Source organism: Kryptolebias marmoratus, linkage group LG24 (genome assembly GCF_001649575.2).
Source record: "Kryptolebias marmoratus isolate JLee-2015 linkage group LG24, ASM164957v2, whole genome shotgun sequence".
In the NCBI taxonomy this organism is placed as follows: domain Eukaryota; kingdom Metazoa; phylum Chordata; class Actinopteri; order Cyprinodontiformes; family Rivulidae; genus Kryptolebias; species Kryptolebias marmoratus.
In genome coordinates this window covers 2610889-2636494 of record NC_051453.1, presented here as the reverse complement: position 1 = coordinate 2636494, position 25606 = coordinate 2610889, and the positions used below count along the sequence as shown (strand labels likewise).

The following is a 25606-nucleotide window of genomic DNA, read 5'->3' as shown; positions in this document are numbered from 1 at the left end:
TTAATTAGATTTTATTTTTGAGCAGCACACATTGTCTCAGCATGAAACGGTGATAATGGTATATTGGGGAGATCTTAAGAGGAGTACCTTTGAAGCACCTGTGTGCATAAATGTGGTTCATGTCTGGAAAAGAAAAAAATAAAGCTCCTAACAGTAAAGCACAAACTGCTGAAAGTTGTTTTTAAATATAAATTTCTTCAGCTCCCTCTTTCACGTCTCCTCACCAGAACAGGTGTCCCGAGGGCCAGTTGATTCTTTTCTCATGGATCCTTTCTGAGAAACTTGTAATCAGCTTTTGAGAAGGAATAAGCTTCTTTTTTTCTTGTGTAAATCTCTTGACTGTTTTGTCTCGCAGGTGTTCTCCCAGTCACTGCGAACATGGAGGTAGATGTACTCAGTCATGGAGCACCTTCCACTGTAACTGCTCCAACAGCGGCTACAGAGGAGCCACCTGCCACAGCTGTAAGCATGCAGGAAGTAATACAGACAAAGTGTTTATCTGTTTATCAGATGACAACAACTTACAGTTTATAAACTCTTTTATTCTTTTGATTTAAGAAAAACCTTGTCAGGGCTTGGACACGGTCTCTCATACACAAATCCATTAAGGTTTTGCAGAAATGCACACACTCATATTTATTGTTTTTGTGTCTCAGCTTTTGGTATGTTGTTCTGCAGTTTCACTCTCTAGTCTAATAGGTGGTGATAATGCACAAAAAAAACAAGAAGACAGGAATTTCTGTCCTTCACATTTGTCTTGGTTGAGCCAACGCTGGACCATGAATTGTGAATTAGTTAGTGTGTAAAAAAAACCAAAGTGACCCAGTCCTGTAGTTTTGAAAGCAAAGCATTTTTCCCATTGTTATTTTAAATCATTTTAAATAACTACGCGTGAATGTTGTGTGCAGAATATGATTTAACATCATATTGTTGTAAAAAACTGAAGTATTTAAGCATTACATTACAAATATGTTTTTATTAGACTTCTTTTAATAAGACAGATGCTGCATGTCCACCATCAGTCAGTTTCCAGTTGTTGTTTTTCTTATGTCATTGTTTCAGAACTTTAATTAGCCGCATGCATTCGGGAATAGGTCTGACAGATATTTCATTATGCTCTGTAAATTAGAATTTTGTTTAATTTAAAGGTCTTAAAAGATTTTTTGTTTGTTTGTCTCTGTTATCTTTAGGTTTCTTATTTTGTTTTAAAAGTTGCTGTATTTTATTGTCATGTAAGTTTGTTTGATCAACAATATAAATTGTGACATTTTTGAAGCTCCACTTTAACGAAGGGAAGATTCATTCTGACATTAAGTTACAAGACGGTACTCAGTACTTTTATTTATTTATTTGTACTCATAGAAAACAACATTTTGAGTGAAGAAAATCATGCTTTAATACCAAATAACTTGAAAAATAGGCAGTATTTACTGAAATTGATACATTACCTGCAGACCTGTGCAGACTTGTAAATAAGTTTGGCCCAAATTTGATATGCTCCTTAACAAAAATAACCTGCTCAACACGACATAATGCAGAAAGAAAGTGTCACTTTATCCACTGGGGATTATTGAAGAGAGAACAAAGGGATTGCATCCTGCAGCAGATGAAAGCCACAATTTTCTCCCACTTCTCTCTTCAAAGAGAACGCATCCAGCACTTGTTCAATTCTCGGTTAACTTCTTCCTTTTCTTCGCGCTGAATGTTTTTAATCCAAGTACCAAATACTTTTAGGTGCTAAAAATACTTATATATATTTTTTTTTCTTCTTTGAAGAACTGGAGCAATTATAATTTAATTTGATGGCCCGAGTTAGACCCAAACAATCTTGTGTTCTGCTGTTACAATGGTCGGTGTAATGGTTATTATTTCAGACAGTCCAGTTGACATTCTGTTTTGTTTCCCCACCTCAGCCAAATATGAACAGTCTTGTGAAATGTACAAACACAAAGGCAACACATCTGGACTCTATCACATAGATGTGGATGGCAGTGGACCAGTTAAACCCCAGCTTGTTTATTGTAACATGACAGGTAAAACACAGAGACGTGAAAATTATTCTTCATTTTATACAAACTCTTGATATTTTCCTGATATTTGTCAGTCTGAGTGATTGTTGTGCTCTTTCCGTCTGTCCTCCGTTTTTGTATTTTTACCAGAGGACAAGACATGGGTTGTGATCCAACACAATAACACAGAACTGACAAGAATTCAAGCCTCCTCTGACAGAAATCAACACTTTGCCCACCTTGACTACTTTTCTGAAGAGGAGCAGCTTGCATCCATCATCAGTCAGTCAGAACAATGTGAGCAGGAGTTATCCTTCCTCTGCAGGAGGTCCCGCCTCTTCAACTCTTTGGGTAAGGTCTGAGATAAAAGCTCTTTGACCTTCTGTGTTTGATTGAAGTTACTGAGACAACATAAGAAGTTGAGATATTCAGAAGTAATTGTCTTGGTCAGCTTTTTATTTTCTTTCTTTTTGCTGAGAATGTTCAGGAAAAATGTCATTAAAATGACTGGAGGCAACATTTTTGCTAAGCAAGCTTCTCTGCATCTGTGGGCTCTCTAACTAAACTGCAGAATATTTTGTCTTTAAATGAGCACCTAAAGACCAATGTTGTTAAAAAAAGATGATCATGATGAATGACAACTCATTATATTTGAATACTTGTAAGGTGTTTATTGCCTCCGCCAAGGAGGTTTTGTTATCAGTAGTGTTGGTTTGTTTTTTTGTTTGTCTGTTTGCAAGATTACTTAAAAACTAATAAACTGATTTTGATGAAACTTTGGTGGTTATCTGGATTGCAATCCTGATCAGACTATATTTTACTGTTGCTATGGCCCTGGCAGACGTTTCTGCTGAGTTTAATCGGAGAGGTAGTGATTGTACTTGTTCAGGTTTGAGAGGGCAGAAGGATTTCAGAGTTAAAGATCCTGAAGATTTGAGTGTTAGATTTTTAAATGAAACCATAAGGGGCGTAAAAGTTGGGGATGATAAAATTCCCAATTTTACACTCAAATAAATATTACAGTTTAAGTTGAAAAAATCCATTTAAATTAACTGTTAAATGAAATAAAAAAAATAGATGAGTAACAGCTGAATATTGGACACATTTCAGAGTCAATGTCTATCTCTATGTTCATGGGACTCATTAACTTTTTTCACACAACAGTTACGCCATGTTGAAGCAATAGCAACAATAATGCTAATAGAATATCCTTGTAAAGCTGTGTTTGTTCCCCCTTTGGTTGTTTGTGCTCAACATCCCATCAGTGAGTGTTCACAGAATATAAGCAGGGATAGTTGAATCGGCTGAATGATGACAGCATCTCTGGTCAAAGCGCTGAGGTCCAGCATACAGGGTAATTTCTCACACACCAATTTGTTTCTGTGAAATACTCTATTGATTGTTAAGAGGTGTATCAGAGGCACTTCAGTTTCAACCCACACCCTTTCCTGCCTTTGTACTTACAAACAGGACGTTGGTGCACAACAAGATACAACGGCTCTGCCTTGAATGGACTGTGTGGAAAGCATTTGCTTTTCTTTGTTAATCTGTTCTGCAGTATAGCTTTTCTCAGCTGCAAAACAAATGATTTATGTCGTGTGTGTTCCTGTTTATAGATGGTGCTCCATTTAGCTGGTGGGTGGGTGGTCCTGGCTCTGGTCAAATCCAGAATTATTGGGGAGGAGCTGTGCCTCGCAGCCGGCAGTGTGCATGCGGTCTGAAGGACACCTGTCTGGACTCCAGTTTCTACTGCAACTGTGACGCTGACTATGATCAATGGTAATGAACAACTGTGTGCACTATTGTTCATTACATAAACTGTCTTAAGGGAAGACTTGAAAGATCATGTTGAGATATGTATAATTTAAGTATTAATGGAAAATGTTTGTTTGTTGTTATTTTTATGTGAGTCTCTTTAGAGTTTTGTCCTCTTTGGTTTCTCTTAAAAGCAATTGTTCCGAATTAAAAGTAAATAAATGAAGGATTATCTCCAAGTGTTTTAAAGTTAAATATGAAGAATTGCTTTTAGCAACATTATTTATTTATTTTGCTCTGCATGTTTTATTTTCAGCAAGCAAAAATTTGGTTTACTCAAGTTAAAGAAGCTCTCAGAAAAATATTGGTTTAAGCACTGAACCCTGCAAGACTCTGTGACTAACTCTGAAGAAGAATTACTGTTTATATGAAGAAACTTTAATCCATCTCTCTGATAAAGCAGTTCAGGACAGTACTACCAATCCAAATAAGATGTTTAGTCCTCAGTTATAGTATTAGAGCCAAGGGTTCTGAGTGCACCTACACTTACAGACATCATCAGAGATTCAAAAATAAACCATAAGCCTTCTTAACTAGAGTTGGTTCAAATGTGGTCTTTATTCCTCTCACAGGGACATTCCCAGCAAGGAAACTAAGAGAAACCTTTCTTCTTACACCTAAAAAAGCCCCATTTTCTCTCACCATTTGAGTGGCATTGCCTGTATACTGTGATGTGATCATTGATTGAATAAATAAAGATAAAGTGATCATATCAAATGTAATGATATTTATGAAGGGAAGTCTTTGAGTAGCCTGGTTTGGATGGAGTATAAAAGACAAGTTGATGGATGAAGTTGAAGTTTTTTATCTCAGGGGGCCTCACAGTAAAGAAACAATCTAAGGACAAATTAGTCTTTCCATGAAGCTGCTATCCTAGAAACATGAACAGAAAAAGCCAAAGAAATGTGAATTTTCCCTTTATAGAAACACTTTCCTTTGTAAAGAACTTCATGAAGTCATCACTGCTGAGAGCTAAAGGAACACATGGCTCAACAGAGCTGTAATTTTTTTTGTCAGCCTGGCTACAATGCTGAAAAGAAACGTGGCTTTGTTCTTTTTCCTTTCCATCAAGAACAAATAACCAGCAGTTCAAAATCTGCAAAGAGTTTCCTCTTTCTTGTCCATCCCTAAGTACAAAGTGAAATACCTATAAACATGTGGAGAGCCTCCTTCTACCTTCTGGTTTTTGCAAAGTATTATAAGTAACATAAATCAGAACATACACTAAAAAGTTACAAAAGGTAAATGTTTTATTTAGATGAATAAATTATTAAAATGTCATGAAAGGCTGTCCGTATAATAAAACTTCCCACAATAAGACACTAAAGTGTTCATAATATTTTAAACAGACTTCTTCTGCTTCATAGATTATTTTTTACTGACTTAAAAAACTGAGTAGCTGTCTTTTATTTCTGGTCACGAATGTTGTGACAGATCTCAAAATGTTTAAGCACCCTTCACTCAGCCTTATATTTCATTATTTCTATTTTGAATTTAGCGTACTTCCTCAGTCCAGTTCTGCAGTTAGATCAATTTTCTCATAATGAAATCAAGCTTGCTCAACCAAAAACTGCTTTTCCTTTATTCTGTCCCCCTGAATCTGCACATCTTTATCTCTGTTTGCACAGACTTATCTCCTGCTGTCAATATCTCATTCTTCTGCTGCCAGTATTTCATCAGATTTACCTGTGGTGTATAGTCCTTCATAATGTTTTTTTTTGTACAATATTTTGCAGCAAAAAACAGACTGCTAGGATCTGAAAGAGCCATGTTTGTGTGGTGAATGCTCAAATGAATCACTCAGGCCAAGTTTGTTCAGAAAACAGATTCAGAAAGCTTTGTCCAAAACTAAATATGTCAGCTAATTTTTTTGACTAATGTCTGCAGTCAAAATGTACTGTTTGCCTGCTAAATGTAATCTGTTTAACTTTTTTTTCATCTTGGTCTTGTTGAGTTTAACAATCTTCTCTTTTCCACTCTTTTTAACTCCTTTTACCTAAGGACTGATGACTCAGGCCTGCTCACCCATAAGGAGAGCCTTCCCGTCAGGTCTCTGGTGCTGGGTGACATCCAGCGTTCTAGATCAGAGGCCGCCTACAAGGTGGGACCACTGCGTTGTCATGGAGACAGTAAGTCTATTTTAGTTGGTAGCTGTTTTCTACAATGCTGTTGTCAAATGTTGACAGTATTGATATCATTACACGTAATGAAGATGATTTCATGAAATATAATTCAAGAAATAGGTTTTATTCAAGCGTAGAATGACCTGAATTAAAGGAATCATTGTCTCCGATCTCCGTTTTGCCATTTAACTTGTTAATGAAAAATTGGACAGCAGCAAATTATGTTAGCTAATTAGCAGACTCTCAGCTAAAATATGACTCCCTTTGCGCTTTAATAACAACCACTAATGGAAAATGCAAAATAAATTAATGTGACATATTTTTCTTTTTTTAATTGCTTATATTTTTTGTGTTAAGTTTTATGATTAGATAAATAAATGCTCAAAGATAAATCAACATAAATGAGAAAGCGTAGCTGGTGTTTTGCCTTTGTTCTCACCTAATTAGCTGAACAGTTGGTTCATTTGTTTACTACATGGTTTTCATTACACAGCCATCATAATGAGTTTTCTTTAATGAGCTTTGTTCCTGAGTGAGATATGTGGGATCTGGAAAAAAAAAAAAAAGTTTTACAACTATTTTTGTTAGAGAATGAAAACGAAAGATGCAAAGTTTTTAGAAGCTTTTTTTTAATATTTTTGTTTTGCTTCTTTTTTGCAGAGAACTTCTGGAACGCTGCATTTTTTGACAAGGAAACATCCTACCTTCACTTCCCTACCTTTCATGGAGAGCTGAATGCAGACATCTCTTTCCTCTTTAAAACAACATTCTCCTCTGGGGTCTTCCTTGAAAATCTTGGCATCAAGGACTTCATTCGAATCGAACTCAGCTGTAAGTGACAACTCATCATTGTTCTGCGTCATCGGTTCCAAAATACATTTTTGACTTTTCCATTAAACGCTCCATCACAGGAAACTGCAATACAGTAAATGTTATTTCACTTGGATGTTTGAGGCTGACTGTTCAGAAGACTAATGTTAAAATTATCTGTCTGCTTACATTCATCTGATTTTAAATTTTATATTTTTAAAAACAATCACACTGTAGTCTAATTTACAACTTAAAAGGAGGGAAAAAACCCAAATCAACCTACAGCAATGCCTTACAATTTGTTGGGGGAGAATATCAACAGGTTAACAGTATTTCTACCAGATGTACTTTTGCAGAAAACCACAAAGTCAAACTTTTCATGTTTTGTTGCAAACACTTTATTTCAGCTCCTTCCTTTTTTAGTCACAAGTAGAAAGGGTCTATTCTATTTAATTGGATTATTTATTGTTCAAACCCTATGTAAGGTAATGCTCTTTCTTTGTATTGTAGCTGCCAAAGTAGCTGCTAGCCAAGCATTATGCAAATGTGCTGTTGTCAATAAGTGGTACTAAAAAATGTGAACGTGGCATTTTAGGCAGTTCAGGTCCAGTTTTTCCCCCGTTGTAACTTTGGATTTGACACTTTGCTGACCCTTTTAGATAAGCAAAAACTAAAACATGCTGGAAAACACAGAAAAATGTTATATTTTTAAACTATCACAAAAAAGGGCAACAGTTCATAAAATGTTTTTGCAATAAATGTAATTCTATAGTGCAAGTACAAACTGTTGTGCCTTAACTTTTGTTTTTGCTTGCATAATCACAGTCTAATATATTTTATCTGTCTCTCCTAATAATTTACACACACACACACACACAGCTGACACAGAAAAACATTCTGTCAGACGTTGTTCTTCCTCCTTGTCCGCCTTGTCGTTTTTTAGGGCAGGGTTTGTAAAGTATGACTGCACCACATCGTTGTTATTGTTACAGCTGGAGTTGAGATGTTTCCGGATCATTATTGCTCCTAACATGACTGACGCCAGGAAGACATTTCTAAATTAAGTTATGCATCTGAGTTTGCAGTTTCCTGTTAATCCAGTCCCACAGCAGCCCAGTTTATTTTATTGTTTTTATTTATTTTATTTTTTAAGACGTCATGACTAACCTCTTCCTGTGATGTACAGTGTTATAATTAATAAGCTACCTTTTACGTGACCTGCAGCTCACCTCACAATGTTATAGTTATTTATCTATTTATTTTGTCTAGTAATGCTCAATAAGTGTTAAGATCATAAGTTATTACAAAATATTTTGAAACTTTAAAGTGTCAAAGTTGCTTTTGAAAGTTGGCCTAGAATAACAGAAAAGCAAAAATATAGCATTGGTGCTATAAATGTGGCTGCATCTAAATGTGAATTTAGGGCATCAGTAAACATGATGAGGGAATGAGGATTTAAAGTTTTAAACCTGGCCACATGACTAAGCTTTAAAAATAAAAGCCTGCTCCAACACACAGAGCTGGCCTTTCTACTCAGGATACATTGAAATACTTATAGTTTAGAGAGTAACTTCAGCAGCATACGCCTTCTGCTTATGAGTGCTGCAGAATTACCTCATAAACAATCCTATCCAGATGCAGATCTGCTCCACAAATGATCTGCATCTGTTAGGTGTTCATTTTAACCCAAGTGTGAAGGACATCCAACACCAGAGCCTGAGCAATATTCATTTTAATCAGAATATGCTTAGCGCACATGTCTGATGACATTACATTCTTTTGTCTTCACATTTCTCAAATTTGTGTTTTCATGTAAAAAAATTTAAAAATACAATAAGTGAAGGGAGACCCAGAAAGTTCAAGGTATTCCATCCAATTCACAAGTCAGGAGTTAAAATAAAGATGAATCTGTATAAATGTTGTTTTTTAAACGAGATACCTGCTTATACTTAAAACAAAAACATGGAAATACAAAAAAAAAACATGGAATCATTTCCTAATCCAAATTTCTTTCTGTAAAATATTTTATTTTGTTTTTTACCATACAATAGCTTTTTAGCATCAGTTTGTTCTATTTCTACTGGAGAGGATCAGAGGAAAAAAATGAAACTATCTTAGTTGCAACTCATTGCAGGACCAGAGTGAAGAATCACTCACATCAGACGTGTGTTTGCAAAGTTAAGGAGATCAAACTAACCTGAATTATTGTGACAAATCATATTTAAAGAGGGGAGTCTAACAAAGGCCAAAATGAAAAGAAGAGAAAATCAGGAAAGTCAAATATGATTTATTTATATGTCTCTCAAAACCAGCTAAGTCTACTGCAATTATTGCTCCACAGTGAGCCCACAGGTTTTTCTCTGAATGTGAAAATAATCATTAGATGTATTTCCAAATGATGCAACTGGAGTGCTTGAGGCTGGTTTATACTGGATAACTAGACATAAGAAGCATTGAACATGTCTGAAAGTAAACATCTGTTTGATCAAATAACAGTGCTGAGACTTGGTTTTAGCAGCTTAAGCATGTAAGTGTGCACTCAAACACACACAGAGACACAAAAACAAAACAGAAATGAGAGTCTGGAGCTGCAGTGTTTCTTTTCTGCCCTGGGCTTGTTTAAAATCATCACAGATCTGTGTCCAGCTGTCTGTCCATGCTGCCAACAGATGGCTCTGTGGGAGGAAGTCAATTCTGCCAACATATGATGATGGAGGAATACAACTGACTTATGGGTGTAATGAAAAATAACACAATCTGGAGCCAGACTGGGGGGAAAAAATACTAATAACAAAATGAACTGAAAAAAATATAATTTTGTTTTAAAAAACACAATAATGTAGTTAAAAAATTCAGGTGAAAAACAACATGTGTTTATTAATTGGAGTTATTTTTTTCTAAAATAGAGAATGCAATTATTTAAAATCCTTTTACTCCACTATAACAGTTTTTTGCATATATTTTCTAGAAAATGGGTGATCTGCTCAGAGACTAAGAAAAATGAGGGGCAGTTTCTTACTCATTGTAGGGCTTACTATTACAATATCAATAGTTTTCTTTGTTAGATAAAAATAAGTCAAACTCACTCTGCTGGTTTGTCAGTAACTCAAGCATCCATGGCCGTCATGTTTGCATGTTTATAACATTAATCTTTGTCAGCTTCTACAGAGGTTGTCTTCTCGTTCGACGTGGGAAATGGACCTCGGGAGGTAAAAGTGAAAACGAGCCTCCCGCTGAACGACAGTCGGTGGCACAGTGTACGAGCCGAGCGAAACGTGAAGGAGGCGTCGCTTCGTGTTGATAATTTTCCTGCCAACACGCAGGAAGCTCCTGCAGACGGACTAATTCACCTGCAGCTGAACAGCCAGTTATTTATAGGTGAGAAACAAATGTGTGAAACTTTCTACATTATTAATAATTTCGTTTCAAATCCCTCATGTTACCAGGATATAGATCAGAATTGGTCTAAATAGTTATAAACCACTAAAGTAACACAATCATTGAGGCCACTGTAGCAACAAAATCAACACTCAAGCAAGTTGAATAATTTGATATTTTAAGAAGCTACTGTCCAAAAGAGAACTACATTTAAATAAACTTGATTAAGGTTTTAATTTGACCACATATTTAGTTTTTCTTGAACTTTTAAAACTCTTCAACATACTATTTTTGCATTAATCTGCCTTAACTTCATCCGAGAGGATAAAATCCAACTTTCATTTGTTAGGCTTTATTTCTGCAAATGGTATTTGTTTATTGGTAAGCACATATTTTGAATTAAAAACAATAAGCGATGAGACTGAAAATATGTAAAACTGACTGACTGGCAGGGTTAAGCTGATAATCCTCACACAAAAGCAAGAAGAAAATGAACTATTTATTATTAATTGGTCTGGTTTGAGCAGGACTGTCCTGATTGGTGTTTCCTGGCAACACGAGGATGTTTGAATGGAAGTCGGATTGAGAAGATCATGAAAGAGAGTATTTATGCATTCGTCAAAAAACCTGATTCCCAACAAAACATCATCATTTCAGAATTTAATATCTTTTCCTGTAGAGTTATTTTTTTTTATCTATGGGATTTACAACATTTATTCTGTAAAAATTATAACCTGCTTCACTGCAAAAGACATTATTCTGCAAGAAACAACTTGTCACATTTTTAATAAGTAACACTGAAATTTAAATTGGGTAAACCATGGTTTGTTCCAATAATTTGTGAAATTGCTTTGGGTGAATTTATAACACTAAGTCATTCTGGTTCAACATAATTTGTTGCCATGGGAAGGAATTAATCATATATACGCACTGAAGCACACATTCCTGTATCAGCTGTAGTTAAATTAGCTGCTTATTATATGTTGTTGAATTCTGTCAGAGCATGCATCTGATATGAACAACTGTGCAGTATGTTTATCATAAAGTGTGCAAACTAAATTCCATTTACATATTGTTGGTTTGACAAATTCATATATGTGTTATGTGTTATGTGTATGTGATATGCACAACTGTGACAAAATGGAGAGAAATGTTGGACCCAAACTGAGAGCAGCAGCGTAGAAGCTCGTCTGCTTGCATCTGTTAAAGGGCAAAACCTCGGCTTACAAAGAATCACCTCTGAACTCAGCTGACACTGTAAAAGATGTGGGTCTAATTAAGAATGTTTACTGTACCTCTGTGAAATAATTATCAGAGGCTTTAACATGTTTGGAAGTTCAGAGATTTTAATAACACATCAATCTGTAAGATTGTTTTATTTTTTAAGAAAGCCTTGAAAGCTATTGTTTTATATTACTTTTAAAAATTACATGAAAGTCTGGTTTCTCAAATTTATTTGCTGCACAATGCCATAGATGATGTTTTGTGACATTTTTTGAGGTACATTCGAGTTTCATCATCCTGCTGCCCTTACATGAACCCAGATACCAAAAGTATCTCTGTCTAAGTATTGTTGCACTTGTTAGGAGAGGGTCTGTAATTGGTTTATGCTCTCACTCCATGTAGTGAAAAAAGTAAAAGTGCTTAAAAAGGTAAAAATAAAATGCTGTCACGCAGGATTTTCCCACTGAATTTCTCCCACTGATTCTTCCTGTCCCCTTTTTTTTTAATTTAGTTGTCAATTAGGTGGGAGGTTTCTTTTTCCCAAAATGCAGAGCAATTTAATTCCTCCCTGACAGTTACAACCGGTGGCTTTTACAAGATTTTTCACTGTCTTGCTTTGGGATTTTAAATCATTATAAAATACAAGATTTCTTTTATTGTTTTTTTTATTAATAATTTTGGCAGATTTATTTATACTGAATAGTTTAGTCCTCTAAGCTCCTGATTAATTAAATTTAAATCATTAATGTGGTGACTATTTTATATGTTTTGGCACAGACAAAAGCAAAAATATCACAAATTCAAACTGTAGGAGTACAGCACAGCTAAATCCAGTTGTTAAAAAAAGGCATCTATGATGCATAGATAAAAAAAAATGACATGTTGTCAGCTCGGACCTTCAGAAGACATGTAATTTTGCCAAGTCTAAACCCTGTGTTAGGCTGCTATATTAGAATGTTAATTGTCATGTGGAAGAAAAAAAGATTTCTTCTCACTTGTCACTGCAAAGAACTATTATCAGACACCAGATGGCCTATCAGCCAAGCAGTTAGCTGATCAACAGCCATACTGGTGCTGAATAGTGTCTCTTTTATTATCTATATCCTGCAGAGCAGACATGGTTATGTTGTGCTCCTGTTACAATGTGAAGTTGTCAATATCTTATTGTAGAAAAAAAGAAAAATGTTAATATTTTCAGTCATCCAGAGACAGTATGAAAGTAGGACTGTCAATGTGTTTATTTTTGGTGCTCCATTCTAATGAACCAGCTCTTCCTCTTCTCCAGTGTGTATACTGTGTTAGGATGGGTTCACTTGGTACTTGTCAAATCTTGCAGCACTGATGATGACATATAGAGACAGACAACTAGTGCATCCTCCTGTTTTTCTCTTGGCAGGTGGCACTGCATCAAGACAGAAAGGCTTTTTGGGCTGCATCCGTTCCTTGCAGCTGAACGGCATCACTCTGGACCTGGAGGAGAGGGCAAAGATAACGCCTGGAGTCCGACCTGGATGCCCGGGTCATTGTAGCAGCTATGGCAAGCTCTGCGAAAACAAAGGGGGTTGTGTGGAAAAACCCAATGGGTTCTCTTGTGACTGCAGCCACTCTGCCTTTACTGGGGCCTTCTGTCATAAAGGTACAGAGCATGACACTTTCTGACAGTAAATACATCAATGCATGTTTCACTGACAATCTGTGCATTACCACAACAATTATTATTAATCTATCAACAGCTTTTTAAAACCAATTCAACAAAATTCACTGGAGGTTTAAAAACTTTAAATTGAGGATGAGATTATTTCACATCTGTGCATGTATGTTTAACAGAAATTCCCCGATCCAACACCCTCCAATTGCAGCTGCAGAAGCCCTGGGGAAACATGGCCTATTATCATCTTGAAACTAGAAGGAAATCTTTTCTGAAAACCCAGATTGGCTTCTTGAGTTTTTTTTGTCCCCTCAGATGCCTTGACAATTAAACTTTCTTGCATGTAAGAGACTATTGACTAATTCAGCATGAAATTCAATAATGCTTTGTGTCTCAGGGAGGCAGAGTAAGGCAGGTTGTCTGATCTTGCTGTAGATTATCATCAGTGGGACAAAAGAATGAAAAATTAAATAGTTATAACAGTTTTAATAAAGACCCTGTAAAATATTTTTTAAAGCATTAAGACACCTGAAAGTATAAATAACAGTAATATTTAACAAGAACTACATATTATGTTTAAACATTTGAAAGAACAAACTGGTATAAACTCAATTACAAGTTTGTCTGTGAAGTATCATCCATCTGCTTTCTTCATCTTGTTATTACACCAGCTTGTTTTGATTCTCAAAAGTGACTTTTTTATCTCATATCAGCTTGAGTCTTTATTTGAACAGTAGCCTGTGTTACCGCATTTATTGAATTTTATTTTGACAGCTGCATCTGTGCATGCTACCCAGAGGCTCTACAAATTATTTGTTTCCCAGTTTTATATGGCAATGATGCCTTCTTAGAGGAATAACACCCAGATCAAAATCACTCAATTAAAATTTCAGTGCAACTTTGTGATGTTGTGTAATTTGATTTGCAGATTTTTTTTCTCCTATAAATGTTTTTGAAGCCAATATTATTACACAAAGAAACACAAAATGTCAGGATGCGGTCACTGGGCATTTGAGGTCAAAAATAAATAAAAATTGGGAACTGCCCTGTTACAGTTCACACTATTTAGGTATTTATAATAATCACAAAAACTATAAAGAATGGAAGCAGTAAGAATGAAATAATTAAAATGAACCAAAAGAGTAGTAAAAATTTATGTAAACTGAAAAACTAAAAAATATATTAGACAATTAATCCATTTTCATCTGTTTTTGTTATAGCATCACTGCATCATCAAAATTCTTCCGTAGTTTGTGAAAAGGTGTGTGGAAATCCTCTTTACAAACTGCTGCAGTTATTTGAAGAATATAAACCTCCAGGATTTATATATTAAAGTGTCATGGAAACAGTTCAGATTTTGTATTCATGTGATGTATGCTTATGCACTGAGATGAACAAATGCAAATGCAAGCCCATGTGGACCTCAATCATCACAGTTTGTGACCACATTTCTGCAGGATTTCAGTCAGCTCCATAACTCCCTCTGACTTTTTCTTCCCTTAGAAGTTTCAGCCAGCTTTGAGTCGACAACATCCATCACCTATATCGTCAAGGACCCATATGAGCTGAGCGAGAACAGCAGCACCATGCCCTCATCCATCTACTCGGATATCACACTGAGAGGAGAAAACATCTCCTTGAGCTTCAGGACCAGTCAAAGTCCTACTATGCTGCTCTATGTCAGCTCTTTCCACAGAGAATACCTGATCCTGCTCATCAATAAACATGGTGAGGACTTTTGTTTGGCAAGATTTACCAATTCTGCACACAAACAAAGCTCTGTCAGCATCAACAAAACCACTTTCTAGACAGTGCTTTGATTATCCCATCTGTTTTACTAAAAACTGGATTTTTAAAATCTTTTTATTTTGATGCATTTCCAAAATCTCTGCATTGTTGTTTTATTTTCTAAAGATGAGCTCGAAATAAGATACAAGTTGCACAGCAGCAGGGACGTCGAGGTGTTGAGCAGCAGAGTCATGAACTTAGCTGATGGGCGTCTCCATGCAGTGACTATCAGGCGACAGGCTGACACTGTGTCTGTGCAGGTAAACACACACACTCTGTCACACAGGTCAGAGCTGGTTTTAGATGTATTGGCAAGCTAAACTGTTTATCACAATCTGAAGCGACAACAAAAGAAAAGAAAAGAACTAAAAAAATTGACCTTTTAAAGTTTATTCACATTAAGATGCAAATCGTGCACTGGACTGTGATATAAGTTACTGCTGACTCTACTGTAACATCTTCTAAACAAATCTGCCTACAAACACTATACATAACAACTATTGTGGGCTGATGTTTACACTCTTACCTTTAACTGAACCTGCTGGCTGCTGATATTTTTATGTTTTTATACAGGTCTATCCCCTGGCTGCAACTAAAGATAATTGCACATAAAGCTTATCTGCATCCCATGCAGTCATATCAAAATATAATACAATCTGAAAATTTAAAGTGATAATTGAAGTGAATGCATTTTAGGCCATTCTTCAGCTAAAACACTGTGACAGTATTCAGATGTCAGCTAAAAAGTCTTCATATTCTGACTGTTTAGTCAACTCATGTTACAATACTATAAAAAAACAAACAAACAAATGACAAGCACAAGGTTTAAGCAAAAATTGAGCATCATAGATCATCATTAACAGTCATAAAACTATTGTATTTCTAAAATTCTTCTTTTTTAAAAACAGGTCATTCTTTACATGCATCTCAGTCAAACCAAACTGTGACAATCAGCCCTAACTATATGAATGTTTACAGTAGCCCAACAGCATTAAATGTCATTCATGATACATTTTAATGATGCTTTATTCTTTTCTGCTTTACTCTTAGATCTTTCTGCATTACAAAACACAGAAAATATGTACTTATTGCACATTTGAATAGCATAACATTTAAAATGTTTAGTCTCCAAAGCCCTGAAAGTTCAAACCAGGAATCAGAAAACTTTAAAAAAAGAAACATTTTTACTTTTAAATGTGAAGTGTGGAACTGCGAGTATAAGTCCATGACAAGCATGTGCTTGACCCCCACTATACACTAGAACCAGCTCAGTATAAACTGACTGTATGGCTGAAATGATGCTTGACAAGACTTTAGAAGTGGGACAGTGATTGATGTAAACATGTTTAGTTTAATAAGGGATAGCTTAGATGTTTTTACTGTAGAGTTCTGTGGATTAGGTAACAGCAGTCAGCATCAAACCTGTATTCCTAGTAAGCTGAAACAAAGAGAAATGGCTTTTTATTGTTGAAGATGTTTGTTTTCTCTAAAGTAAAACACTTCTTTGAAAAGTATTAACGATACATGTTAGCTTTACTAACAGTTTTACCAGAATTGTGACTTCTACTGAGAAAACTATTGGTCCTGCTGTTAAAGTTGCTGATTTTGAACTGGACCCACTGGACATGAGTGTGGAACAGCAGATTGTTCACTCAGAAGAGGAGAAATTAGTCACAGCTCCAAAGCATCAAATGTCAACATCAGCAGTGAGCAGATGTTGACAAGTGGCCTGTTGCCAATGCTTGAGGGATAATATTTGTAACTGAAGAGGAGTCATGGTCCCTCAAGAGTGTGGCTTTCACCCAGCAGACACTGCTGGGATGTGCTTGTATTAAGAATAGATGGGGCTTTTTAGTCCAAATAAATTACATAAACATCACACTTGTACTGTTTAATCAAACCTCAGAACATTCAGTCTTTTCTGCACAGTTACTATAAACAACAAAGACTGACAAGTGTATTTATGTTCACTATTTCCATATTATCAAGCTGAACTCACTTCGGTAGGTCTCATTTGTTTTTGACCTTACTTTAATCTCTAAATCTCACCAAGGCTTCCTGTTCAGTTGCTTGTTTGTCTGTTTCTGTTTTGTTATAAAGAAGTCTGTTTTGGGGTGTCATTAATTTCAGTCTTTGTTTGACATAAATTATCTTTTAGATTGACCAAAATGCCAGGGAGGACTTTAACTTGACATCTGATGTGGAATTCAACAGCATCAAATCGGTGATTCTTGGCAGAGTGCCGGGTAGGTGAGACTCACTTTGAGCAGATTTCAACAACGTGTGACAAAACACTGTTCTGGGAGCTTTTCTGTTCATTATGGTGGGTGGATCAGATGGAAATCTGCCATCTTGTCAGCAGATGTGATGCCTATTAAAACAAACTGACATGTATATTCAGATGTTTATGATTTTGCATCTCCTTTCATAAACGTTAACCTAAATAAGGAGTAACTCACTTAAGTTGCTGTTCTCTGAATTAAAATGCATTTTAAAGGCAAAAAAAAGGTAAATTACAGTATGTATTTGTGTAAAGTGATGCTTTTTTAAACTAATGCAGAAGTTCTGGAAATACAATTTCTATATTCTGCAGCTTGATGAAGCAGTGATTCAGTCTTTATTTGTCTGAGTGGAACCTCACACAGCTGTAATGATAATAAATTCAGAGAAGGCCCTTTACTTTCTATGCTAATAAGGAGAAACTGAGAAGAAGAAATTACTTAGAAGATTGGAGTCAACACCATGCAGTTGAGCATTTCAGCTAATAAATCTCAGCTGCTGTGGTTGGGGTCAAAGTAAACCAGGGAGTCAAATGGTGCAGTTCAGTTTCTTCTTGCATGACAGAATCCACTTTCAGCATCATTTTTGTCCGATTCTAATTGATTAGTTTGCTGTCTCTTGTCTAAAAGAGGAAAAGGCTTTGAAACAGTTTTGTTCAGTCTTCACTGCTAAAACTTATCTTTATCTTTAAATAGTATCATCATGGACAAACTTAAAAAAAAGGTTGGTAGTAATACATGATACAGCCCAGTATCTGGTACATACCCAGTATGTAGGTAAGTAAGTACTAAGGTAAGTAGCAGGTACACATCCTGTCAGTTCAGGGTATCATTCATTTCATAATACAGCCTGGTGCTCATTTTGCTACCAAATCATTTTAGAAAGATGTGTGCACAATTCTTTGTAATCTTTTTTGTTTTTATTTAAAAATTATTCTAAATTTGTGAAAATAACAGATTTGTTAAATCAATGTAATATCCATGTCTGACAATTATAACCAGGACGGTGCTCATTTTGCTACCAAATCATTTTAGAAAGATGTGTGCACAATTCTTTGTAATCTTTTTTGTTTTTATTTAAAAATTATTCTAAATTTGTGAAAATAACAGATTTGTTAAATCAATGTAATATCCATGTCTGACAATTATAACCAGGACAGGATGAAGAAAGACTCGATATGAATTATGTTGAAACAATGGTTATAATGACAGCATCATGAAAGGCAGGTTTGTTCCTTATCTTTCCCAACATAAACCATGTTCATTAACTGTTATTAGATTCCATAATTTCCCCAGTTTTGATTCATATGTGAAAAATGTGTATAAGTTGTTTCTACTTTATCTTCTTTTATTCATTGTTTTTATTTTTTATTGCTGATTCATCTATGTTAGGTTGAGAGCCAGAGAACTCGGTCATATCAGCATCACAGAGGCAGTGTAATAGTTGATGTACTGTCTTTTTTCTGCATCCTCCATCATGCATCAGCTCAACAAATGAAGCAGGAAAAATGTGCAGCCTCAGATTTTCACAGACAGACAGGGAGAGAATGATTGGACGTGGTTCTAAAGGTGGACAACGTGTTCTGGTTACAAACACAAATTCTGCCTTACATTTTGATTGTTTTTCATTTCATAATCTTATTTACTTGTGTTGTTGTTATTCAGTACTATATGTTTGCATTTATGTTTAGTTAATATAGAAATGAAAGGTTGGTGGACAACACAATAAAAACAGTGTAACTTTTTATGTTTGTGTGTATGCAAATGTGTTCAAAATAACTAACAAAACTTTTCATAAAAAATATTGTGTGTAGATCAGCTTCTGTGTAACACAGAAGTGATTGTGTTTTATCATGAAGAAAAGAAAACATTCATCTTTGTGAACAATGTAGAAATAGATATGATTTGATAATGGGCAGCCAGATAAGTCACTGCTGTATGAATCAAGGGGTAATTATTTATCCACTGCTCAGCAAATCAGATGCAATTTAAAACTCAGCACCTGATCAAGTATCGTGCTGATAAAGTGCCTTCTCCAGCCAGGCTTAGCTCCACTATCATATTTATGTTTTGATTTTTTTCTTTACTCCTTGGTAATAAGTTAGAGTTCTGGATATGATGTGTGCTGTGTAAGCAAATTGCTCAGCAGGAATAAATGTGGTTCAATTTTATAGCTTGAGATTAGAAACTGCTGTCACAAGTGAGGTCTTTATTCCTTTAATCGTTAGAATTTGACATTTGAAGTTGTTACCATAAAAATCTTGTTGGCAGCTCTCTGTCATTGGATCCAAATTAGATTTATTTTTCTTTGTTTTTCAGTGTTAAAGTGTTTAAATTTGGAGCCCAAAGTAATTTTACTCTTTAATGAGATGAGTATCATGTCTGTTAACAACTAAACTTCACTGAATGTTTTGTTACAACTCTCAAAGAATCAGTTCTATTTCTCTCAAACACTTTAAAGCCAAACGCACACACACACACACACACACACACACAAAACAAAATAAATTGCCCTAAATTTTGGTCTTCTAATTAATACTCCAACCTGAAAAAAATCCTCATGATTTTATTTATCTCATTACCTCCCCTCAACCATGTGTATAACTAAGACTAGTAATCATCTATTTCTGACTTCAATGAGCCACCCAACAGAAAGTACAACCTTGCTCTTGTTTCTGCGAGTTCTCCTACATAAGTGATGACAAACTGTGCTTAAGGGCAATTAAACTTTACTGTATTAAAGCTCCTAGCTCCCCACGACCCAGAAAGGAGAAGCGAGTAAAAGTAAACGGATGGATGGAAGTATTAAAGCTGGCAAGTTATTTAAATCTGATAAAAGTGCACTGTATTATTGAATGCATATACTAAATGATTACAAACACAACTGTTGCATCTTGCAAAACATCTGTTTCTGACACAACCCTTGCATTTTTCTAAACTCTACTAGGTCAATTAGTTGACCAAACTAACTAAAATCTAAACTTACAATTGCCAAGAAATAATAATAATAATAATAATAATCATAAGCAATGGATGTTTATGTTCATTTAGTGTCAGAAGTTTTAAAGTGCATCTTTATAAATAATTATAACTAATTGACCATTTATCCCCTAAGCAATAATCTCATCAAAATAAACAATTACACTTGTCAATGCCAGTTTTCATACCTGTGATCAAATTGCACCAAGAAGTATGTCTCCTCACTTGTCTGTATTTTTCTTGCTTTGTTCAGAGACTGAAGGATTGGACGCAGAGCTTTCTGGGCTGGGCTCTCTCGGGTTCACTGGATGCCTGTCAGGCGTTCGATTTAACTCCATCTGTCCTCTGAAAGCTGCTCTGCTCCATCCTGACAGCCGTGTTATTGTCACCAGCCCACTGGTCCAATCAAGCTGTGCTTCCTCCTCTCAAGCTGGTCCCTATGCAGCAGAAACAACACACTCCTTATCAGGTAAACAGCATACTCAGCCCTTAAATCCCATCATATCCTCAGATCATTGGGTAAGCATCTAACCATCGCCCAGTGTAGGATTCTATCTGGTGTATTTTTAATATTATATTTAAAACTAATCATTAGACTTTCTTATCAGCTCATTAAGCAGCCTCCTTGATAAGCAGAGAAAGTGATGGAACAGCAACGGAGTCAATCAAGTCAGGGGAAGTCCTTTAAGGCTGTGCTGAGGCTTTTTAAATGTTCTCACACTACCTTCTGTCCTTAACCTGTTTGACCTCACACTTCTACTTCTCTTTTCCATTTTTATTTATTTTATTTATTTATTCATTTTTTGAGGTCTCCTTTTTTATCAGTCGCTAACACACATTGTCCTGTTTTATCTGTATGCAGACCAGCCTCGGTCAGTGGATCCAGGTCAACCTTTAGTCAACGTCATCAGGAGCGACTCAGCTCTAATTGGAGGTAAGGCTATCTACCGCTGCAGGAATGAGAATAATTATAACATATCAATAACAGCAGTCGATGATGCAATCTCTACTCTGTGCCCCTTCCTTTTGTTTTACCTGTCAGTGTTTGTGACTTGATACTGTTTTGCCGTTTTATCACTCACCTCTTCTGGAAAGTCTTTGTCATGCATAAGCTTATGTGAAAAAGTCGATTAAAAACAAATGACATGTCAGAGAAGTCAACATTATCCGAGCTAAATCTGCCTAGGGAAATCAAAATTCTCTAATCTCACACCCAATTATGTCCCCCAATAATGTGACGCGAGGAGATTTGCTTGCTGCAGAGAGCAGCTTTTACCACAGCGCAAATAAACGCAATTGTTCTTGTGTCACTCTTTGGCTAAAAATTAATCCTGAAAGCGTGAAAAATAAAACTAGATTCCTTGAAGAAATGCCCACTGCCTTGCATGCCAAAGTTTTAAACAAAGACCTCATGTTATTTGTTAGTGACGGGGATGACTCTCAGGTAAACCAAATTGTAGCTCAATATTTGTAAAGCTGATTGAGTTTTTGCGTTTTCTAAGGTTCTGCTCATTCATGAGGTATTTTTGCAGACAAACAGACACAGAGGCAGGTGATTGCATGGTTGCCAGGTGACAACAATATTCCAACAAACTTTTCATTTTTGGCCAAACAACTTTGTGTTTTGTGCTTCTCAGGTGTCATTGCAGTGGTGATTTTTGTCACCATGTCTGCACTAGCAGTCATGGCCAGATTCATCTGCACCAGGAAAGAGACGTTTCAGAACCACCAAGTAAAAGCAGCGCAGCCAGAAGACAGCCGGGAGTTCCCGTTCAGCAGCCAGGCAGACTCTCTGGGTGTTCCCAGTGAAAACCAAAGGGAATTTTTTATTTAGCAACGGCCCTGAATGGACTGAAAAGACAGAACAAGATGAATTACCAAACAGTGCTTTACCTACTCCCCCTTTTTGTCTTTTTTTAATTTTATTTTTGGGGTAAATACTATAGACTTTGCTAAAATAACAAGCAGATGAGTTGGACTTCCAGAAGATGCTGGTGCTGTCACTTTGAGGATTGAAATATTTAAACATGTACAGTTCATAGTGTTTTGTGTGCTTACAACTTATTTCCCTCTCCTGAAATGTTACAATTTAATAGAGAAATAATTGTGAATAGATGTGATGTTTCAGTTAATATGTTTGAGCTTGATTTATAAGAATTTTTCTATGAGAAACCTTTAAAATTTGTGAGATTTGAGATCCCAGAGCCATAAAAATACACGGAGACGGATTTAACTGGAGGATTAATATGCAAGATTTACACGGACCATCCCAGCCAAAGCACCGTCCCATAATCAAATAAAATCTGTCTGTTTAAGTGGAAACAAACCCCAAATGTGCTGTATATATCAATTCCAAATTAAAGTTGCTCTAAAACTTTTCGTCTACACTTTGTCTTTGATTTTCTGATATATTTTATGCTGCTCTCTTTGTTTGTTATTTTTACTATATTTTGATAAATTAAAACAAAAACTTTGACAATGAGACTAGGATTCTTATTGTTGTTGTTTGTTAACCTTTGTTTTTTTTACACCACCTGCAGTGAGGAGCCGACACCAGAACTCTCAACAGCTTAAAGCAGCTCGGTCCATAAAACATGAACGCTCTGTCACCTTTTATAGGTATGCTGTGATATTTATTTTTTTATTTATGCCTAATGGAGACTTTGAGACACTTTGAATAACTATATAAAAATTGGGTAGGTTTTTTTTATTATTCTTCCCTTTTTAACAAGTGTTGATACAGGGAACTAAAAAAAGAAAACAGTACTACCAATGTTAACATTAATCTAACACGTACAAAAATTAGCACTTAAAGTAGTCATTGTTAGAATGATGAAACTTAATCAGCACAGTGGCTGGAATTATAATCAAAATACTGTCAGAAATAATAAAAGGATCTTGTAAATCAGTATGAAACCCTTACAAATCAGATCCTTTTTTAAAATATACAAACTGAAATAATCTTAGCTGACTAATCTGTAGGAGATTTACAGCCTGATTTAAATATAAATAAATATATATATATATATATATATATATATATATATATATATATATATATATTCCTAAGCTCTCTGTTTTGGTGAATAAAGGCCATCATTGTGTCATGATTTCTAGTATTTTTTGAGTTTGTTCTTAGTTTTGGTTTTGGGTTCTTGTTTTTCTGCTTTCTTGGGTTGTTTAAGTTTATTTTTCCTTGTACTTCTGTCAGTATTCTCTTTACCTCAGTCTGCACTTGTTAATTGTCACGCCCATCTCCACCTGCTGTTTTCACTCACCTGTTCCCACTTCCCATAATTACCCTCTGCTTTTAAAACCACTACTCTGCCAGTTCGTTGTTCTTTGTCTCAGGTTGGTTGTCGGTTGTCGGTTGTTGGTTGTTGGTTGTTGGTTGTTGGTTGTTGGTTGTTGGTTGTTGGTTGTTGGTTGTTGGTTGTTGGTTGTTGGTTGTCTCGTTCCTTCTCGCCTCACCTTGTTTTGCCATCCTGTATTTTTGTTATAGTTTGCCTTTTGCTGCCATGTCAGCCTTTTGTTTTGTTAGTTTAGTTAGAAATAAATTTTTGTTTTTTCAGTACTGAGTCTGCGCTCTGGGTTTTGTTAGCTTAACCTCTGACAGTGTTTATATGGATAACCTAATCATTTGCAGCACTGACCCTTCTGAACACAACCACCTCTGGATAAAATTATGTACGTGTTCAATATTTGACCACTTCAGAGTCAAACACTTTAGATAAGAACCGGTGAATGAACACTTTTAAAAGAAATAAACTTAATATTTGGGTTATTTTGACAGCATTAAGTCATTAATCAATCAATACCAGTTTGAATATTCCTGCAGCAGAAAACATCTGTCAGCAGCCAGAAGCAAAAAAAAAAAAAATTTGCATCTTAAATGACATAAGCTTTAAATGAGTTGTTCTTAATTACTAGCTGATAATTATTTGATGCAAGTTCCAATGTAAAACTGTTGCATTTGACAAAACTTAGCATCAGAAGCTGTATTTTTATTTCTGACTCTGTTTTCTAACACTTTTGAATCAGTTACACAGAATGGAGTCATTTAACAGGGTTCTTTTTGCAACACTTTTTAGTCTATGTTGAGCACATAGACTGCTCAACATGTATTGTTGGCCATTTATTATCAAGGACAGCCGTTGCTGTAAATACCCAACTGATGCTGAAGGAATGCCATTTAAAACCCCACTCCATTTTGTTGAACTGTTGTGAATTTTGTACAGTTTGTTAAAATGTGATCCTCTGTTTTTGCTGATCTGAGCATCGATTAACTTGGCTTGTCTGTCAGGAATCCTCTGTGATTCAGTGAACTGAGAGTGCACTGACGGCTGTCTGCTGCATTATTGATATGAAAGAAAAAGCACTCATCATTCTGGATATGACTGCTGTCTCAACTGCCTTCTTTAGCATTCCTACTGAAGGGAACATCTTCTATTGTTTCCCATTTCCAAGAGAATTTTCAAAAATTGATAAACCATCTTAGACAGCCTCATTTGATTTGATAAATGTAAGAATACAACTACACATGACACAAATGAATGCTAAGTTAGTGTAAAAATGAATTAGTATGTAGGACAGCAGGAAATAGGTCATCATATCTCCTAGGAGCTACACGTCTTACTAGTTTCAATGCACTTGGGTGTTTGTGTTAGACTCCAAAGGCTCAGGAATGAGCAGCCTGTAGAGATATAACTCAGACTCATACCACTGTCCCTGTTGTGTATCCTCTCTGTTGTTGTTACTTGTCTCTTGTGCTTAGTATGCACAGGAGCAGCTCTCCCTCTGGACCTCATCAGATGCAGCAGAATGCAGTGATCAGAGGATCTCTAGGTATTTTATTTACCCAGTGGGAGTAATTCAACCATCTCATCAGTAGCTCTCTGGGAAATAAACAGAAACGAAAAAAGAAAGGGGGAAAATTATTCCACTGTGGCAATGCCATTACATATAGGCTTACAAGACGCTGAAATCTACTTCTGTTTAGATGACTTATTGGGTATACAATACATCCAAAAACAATAACATACAATACTAACATAATAATGTCATGTAATAATATTATATAGTTATAGAAGAAACTGTGACAGACAAAATACTTGTTGAAGATTTTTTTTTATCAAATTGAATTTGTCTTTGACTCAATGAAGGCTAGTTTTAATTAGAATAGCTGCTGAGCCTTTTGTAAGTATTGCAACAAGAGCTACATCTGCAGGTTTTTGGAAGATAATTACCATGAGTGAATTTATTAAAGGGGTTTAAATGACCTAAACATATTCCAGCTGCATATTCATCATTTTCCAAAGTTTCAAACGTATTGTGTTTGCTAAATGTTTTAGTTTAGATTGTTTATTATTAAGGATATTGTTGTTGGTTCTCAGTGGCATGTGAAGGCAACTTAAAAAACATGAAAGAATTATCACTGCGTTTTTTTTTTTTTCATGTATATTTCTTGGCTGAATTCATGATAGAGATAATGCTTTTTCTTCCTCACACTTTGACCTTTTTTGCATCTTTTCTGCATAATTTGTTTAACCATTT

General features: G+C 35.6%; 1 protein-coding gene across 2 annotated transcripts in view; it reads left to right on the top strand.

The window, feature by feature from the left end:
• The window catches only part of LOC108238457 (contactin-associated protein-like 4), an 80481-nt gene extending 58066 nt beyond the window's left edge, over positions 1 to 22415 (top strand). For both annotated transcript variants that reach the window (XM_017420568.3, XM_017420567.3), the window contains exons 11-24: positions 356 to 462; positions 1914 to 2033; positions 2160 to 2360; positions 3626 to 3788; positions 5826 to 5953; positions 6608 to 6778; positions 9917 to 10135; positions 12756 to 12995; positions 14511 to 14735; positions 14922 to 15055; positions 16954 to 17041; positions 20307 to 20522; positions 20916 to 20987; positions 21691 to 22415. In XM_017420568.3, the coding sequence (XP_017276057.1) occupies positions 356 to 462; positions 1914 to 2033; positions 2160 to 2360; positions 3626 to 3788; positions 5826 to 5953; positions 6608 to 6778; positions 9917 to 10135; positions 12756 to 12995; positions 14511 to 14735; positions 14922 to 15055; positions 16954 to 17041; positions 20307 to 20522; positions 20916 to 20987; positions 21691 to 21887 (2281 nt within the window). In that variant the 3' untranslated portion in view covers positions 21888 to 22415. The remainder of the gene's footprint in view (positions 1 to 355; positions 463 to 1913; positions 2034 to 2159; positions 2361 to 3625; positions 3789 to 5825; positions 5954 to 6607; positions 6779 to 9916; positions 10136 to 12755; positions 12996 to 14510; positions 14736 to 14921; positions 15056 to 16953; positions 17042 to 20306; positions 20523 to 20915; positions 20988 to 21690) is intronic.
• The last annotated feature ends 3191 nt before the right edge of the window (positions 22416 to 25606 follow it).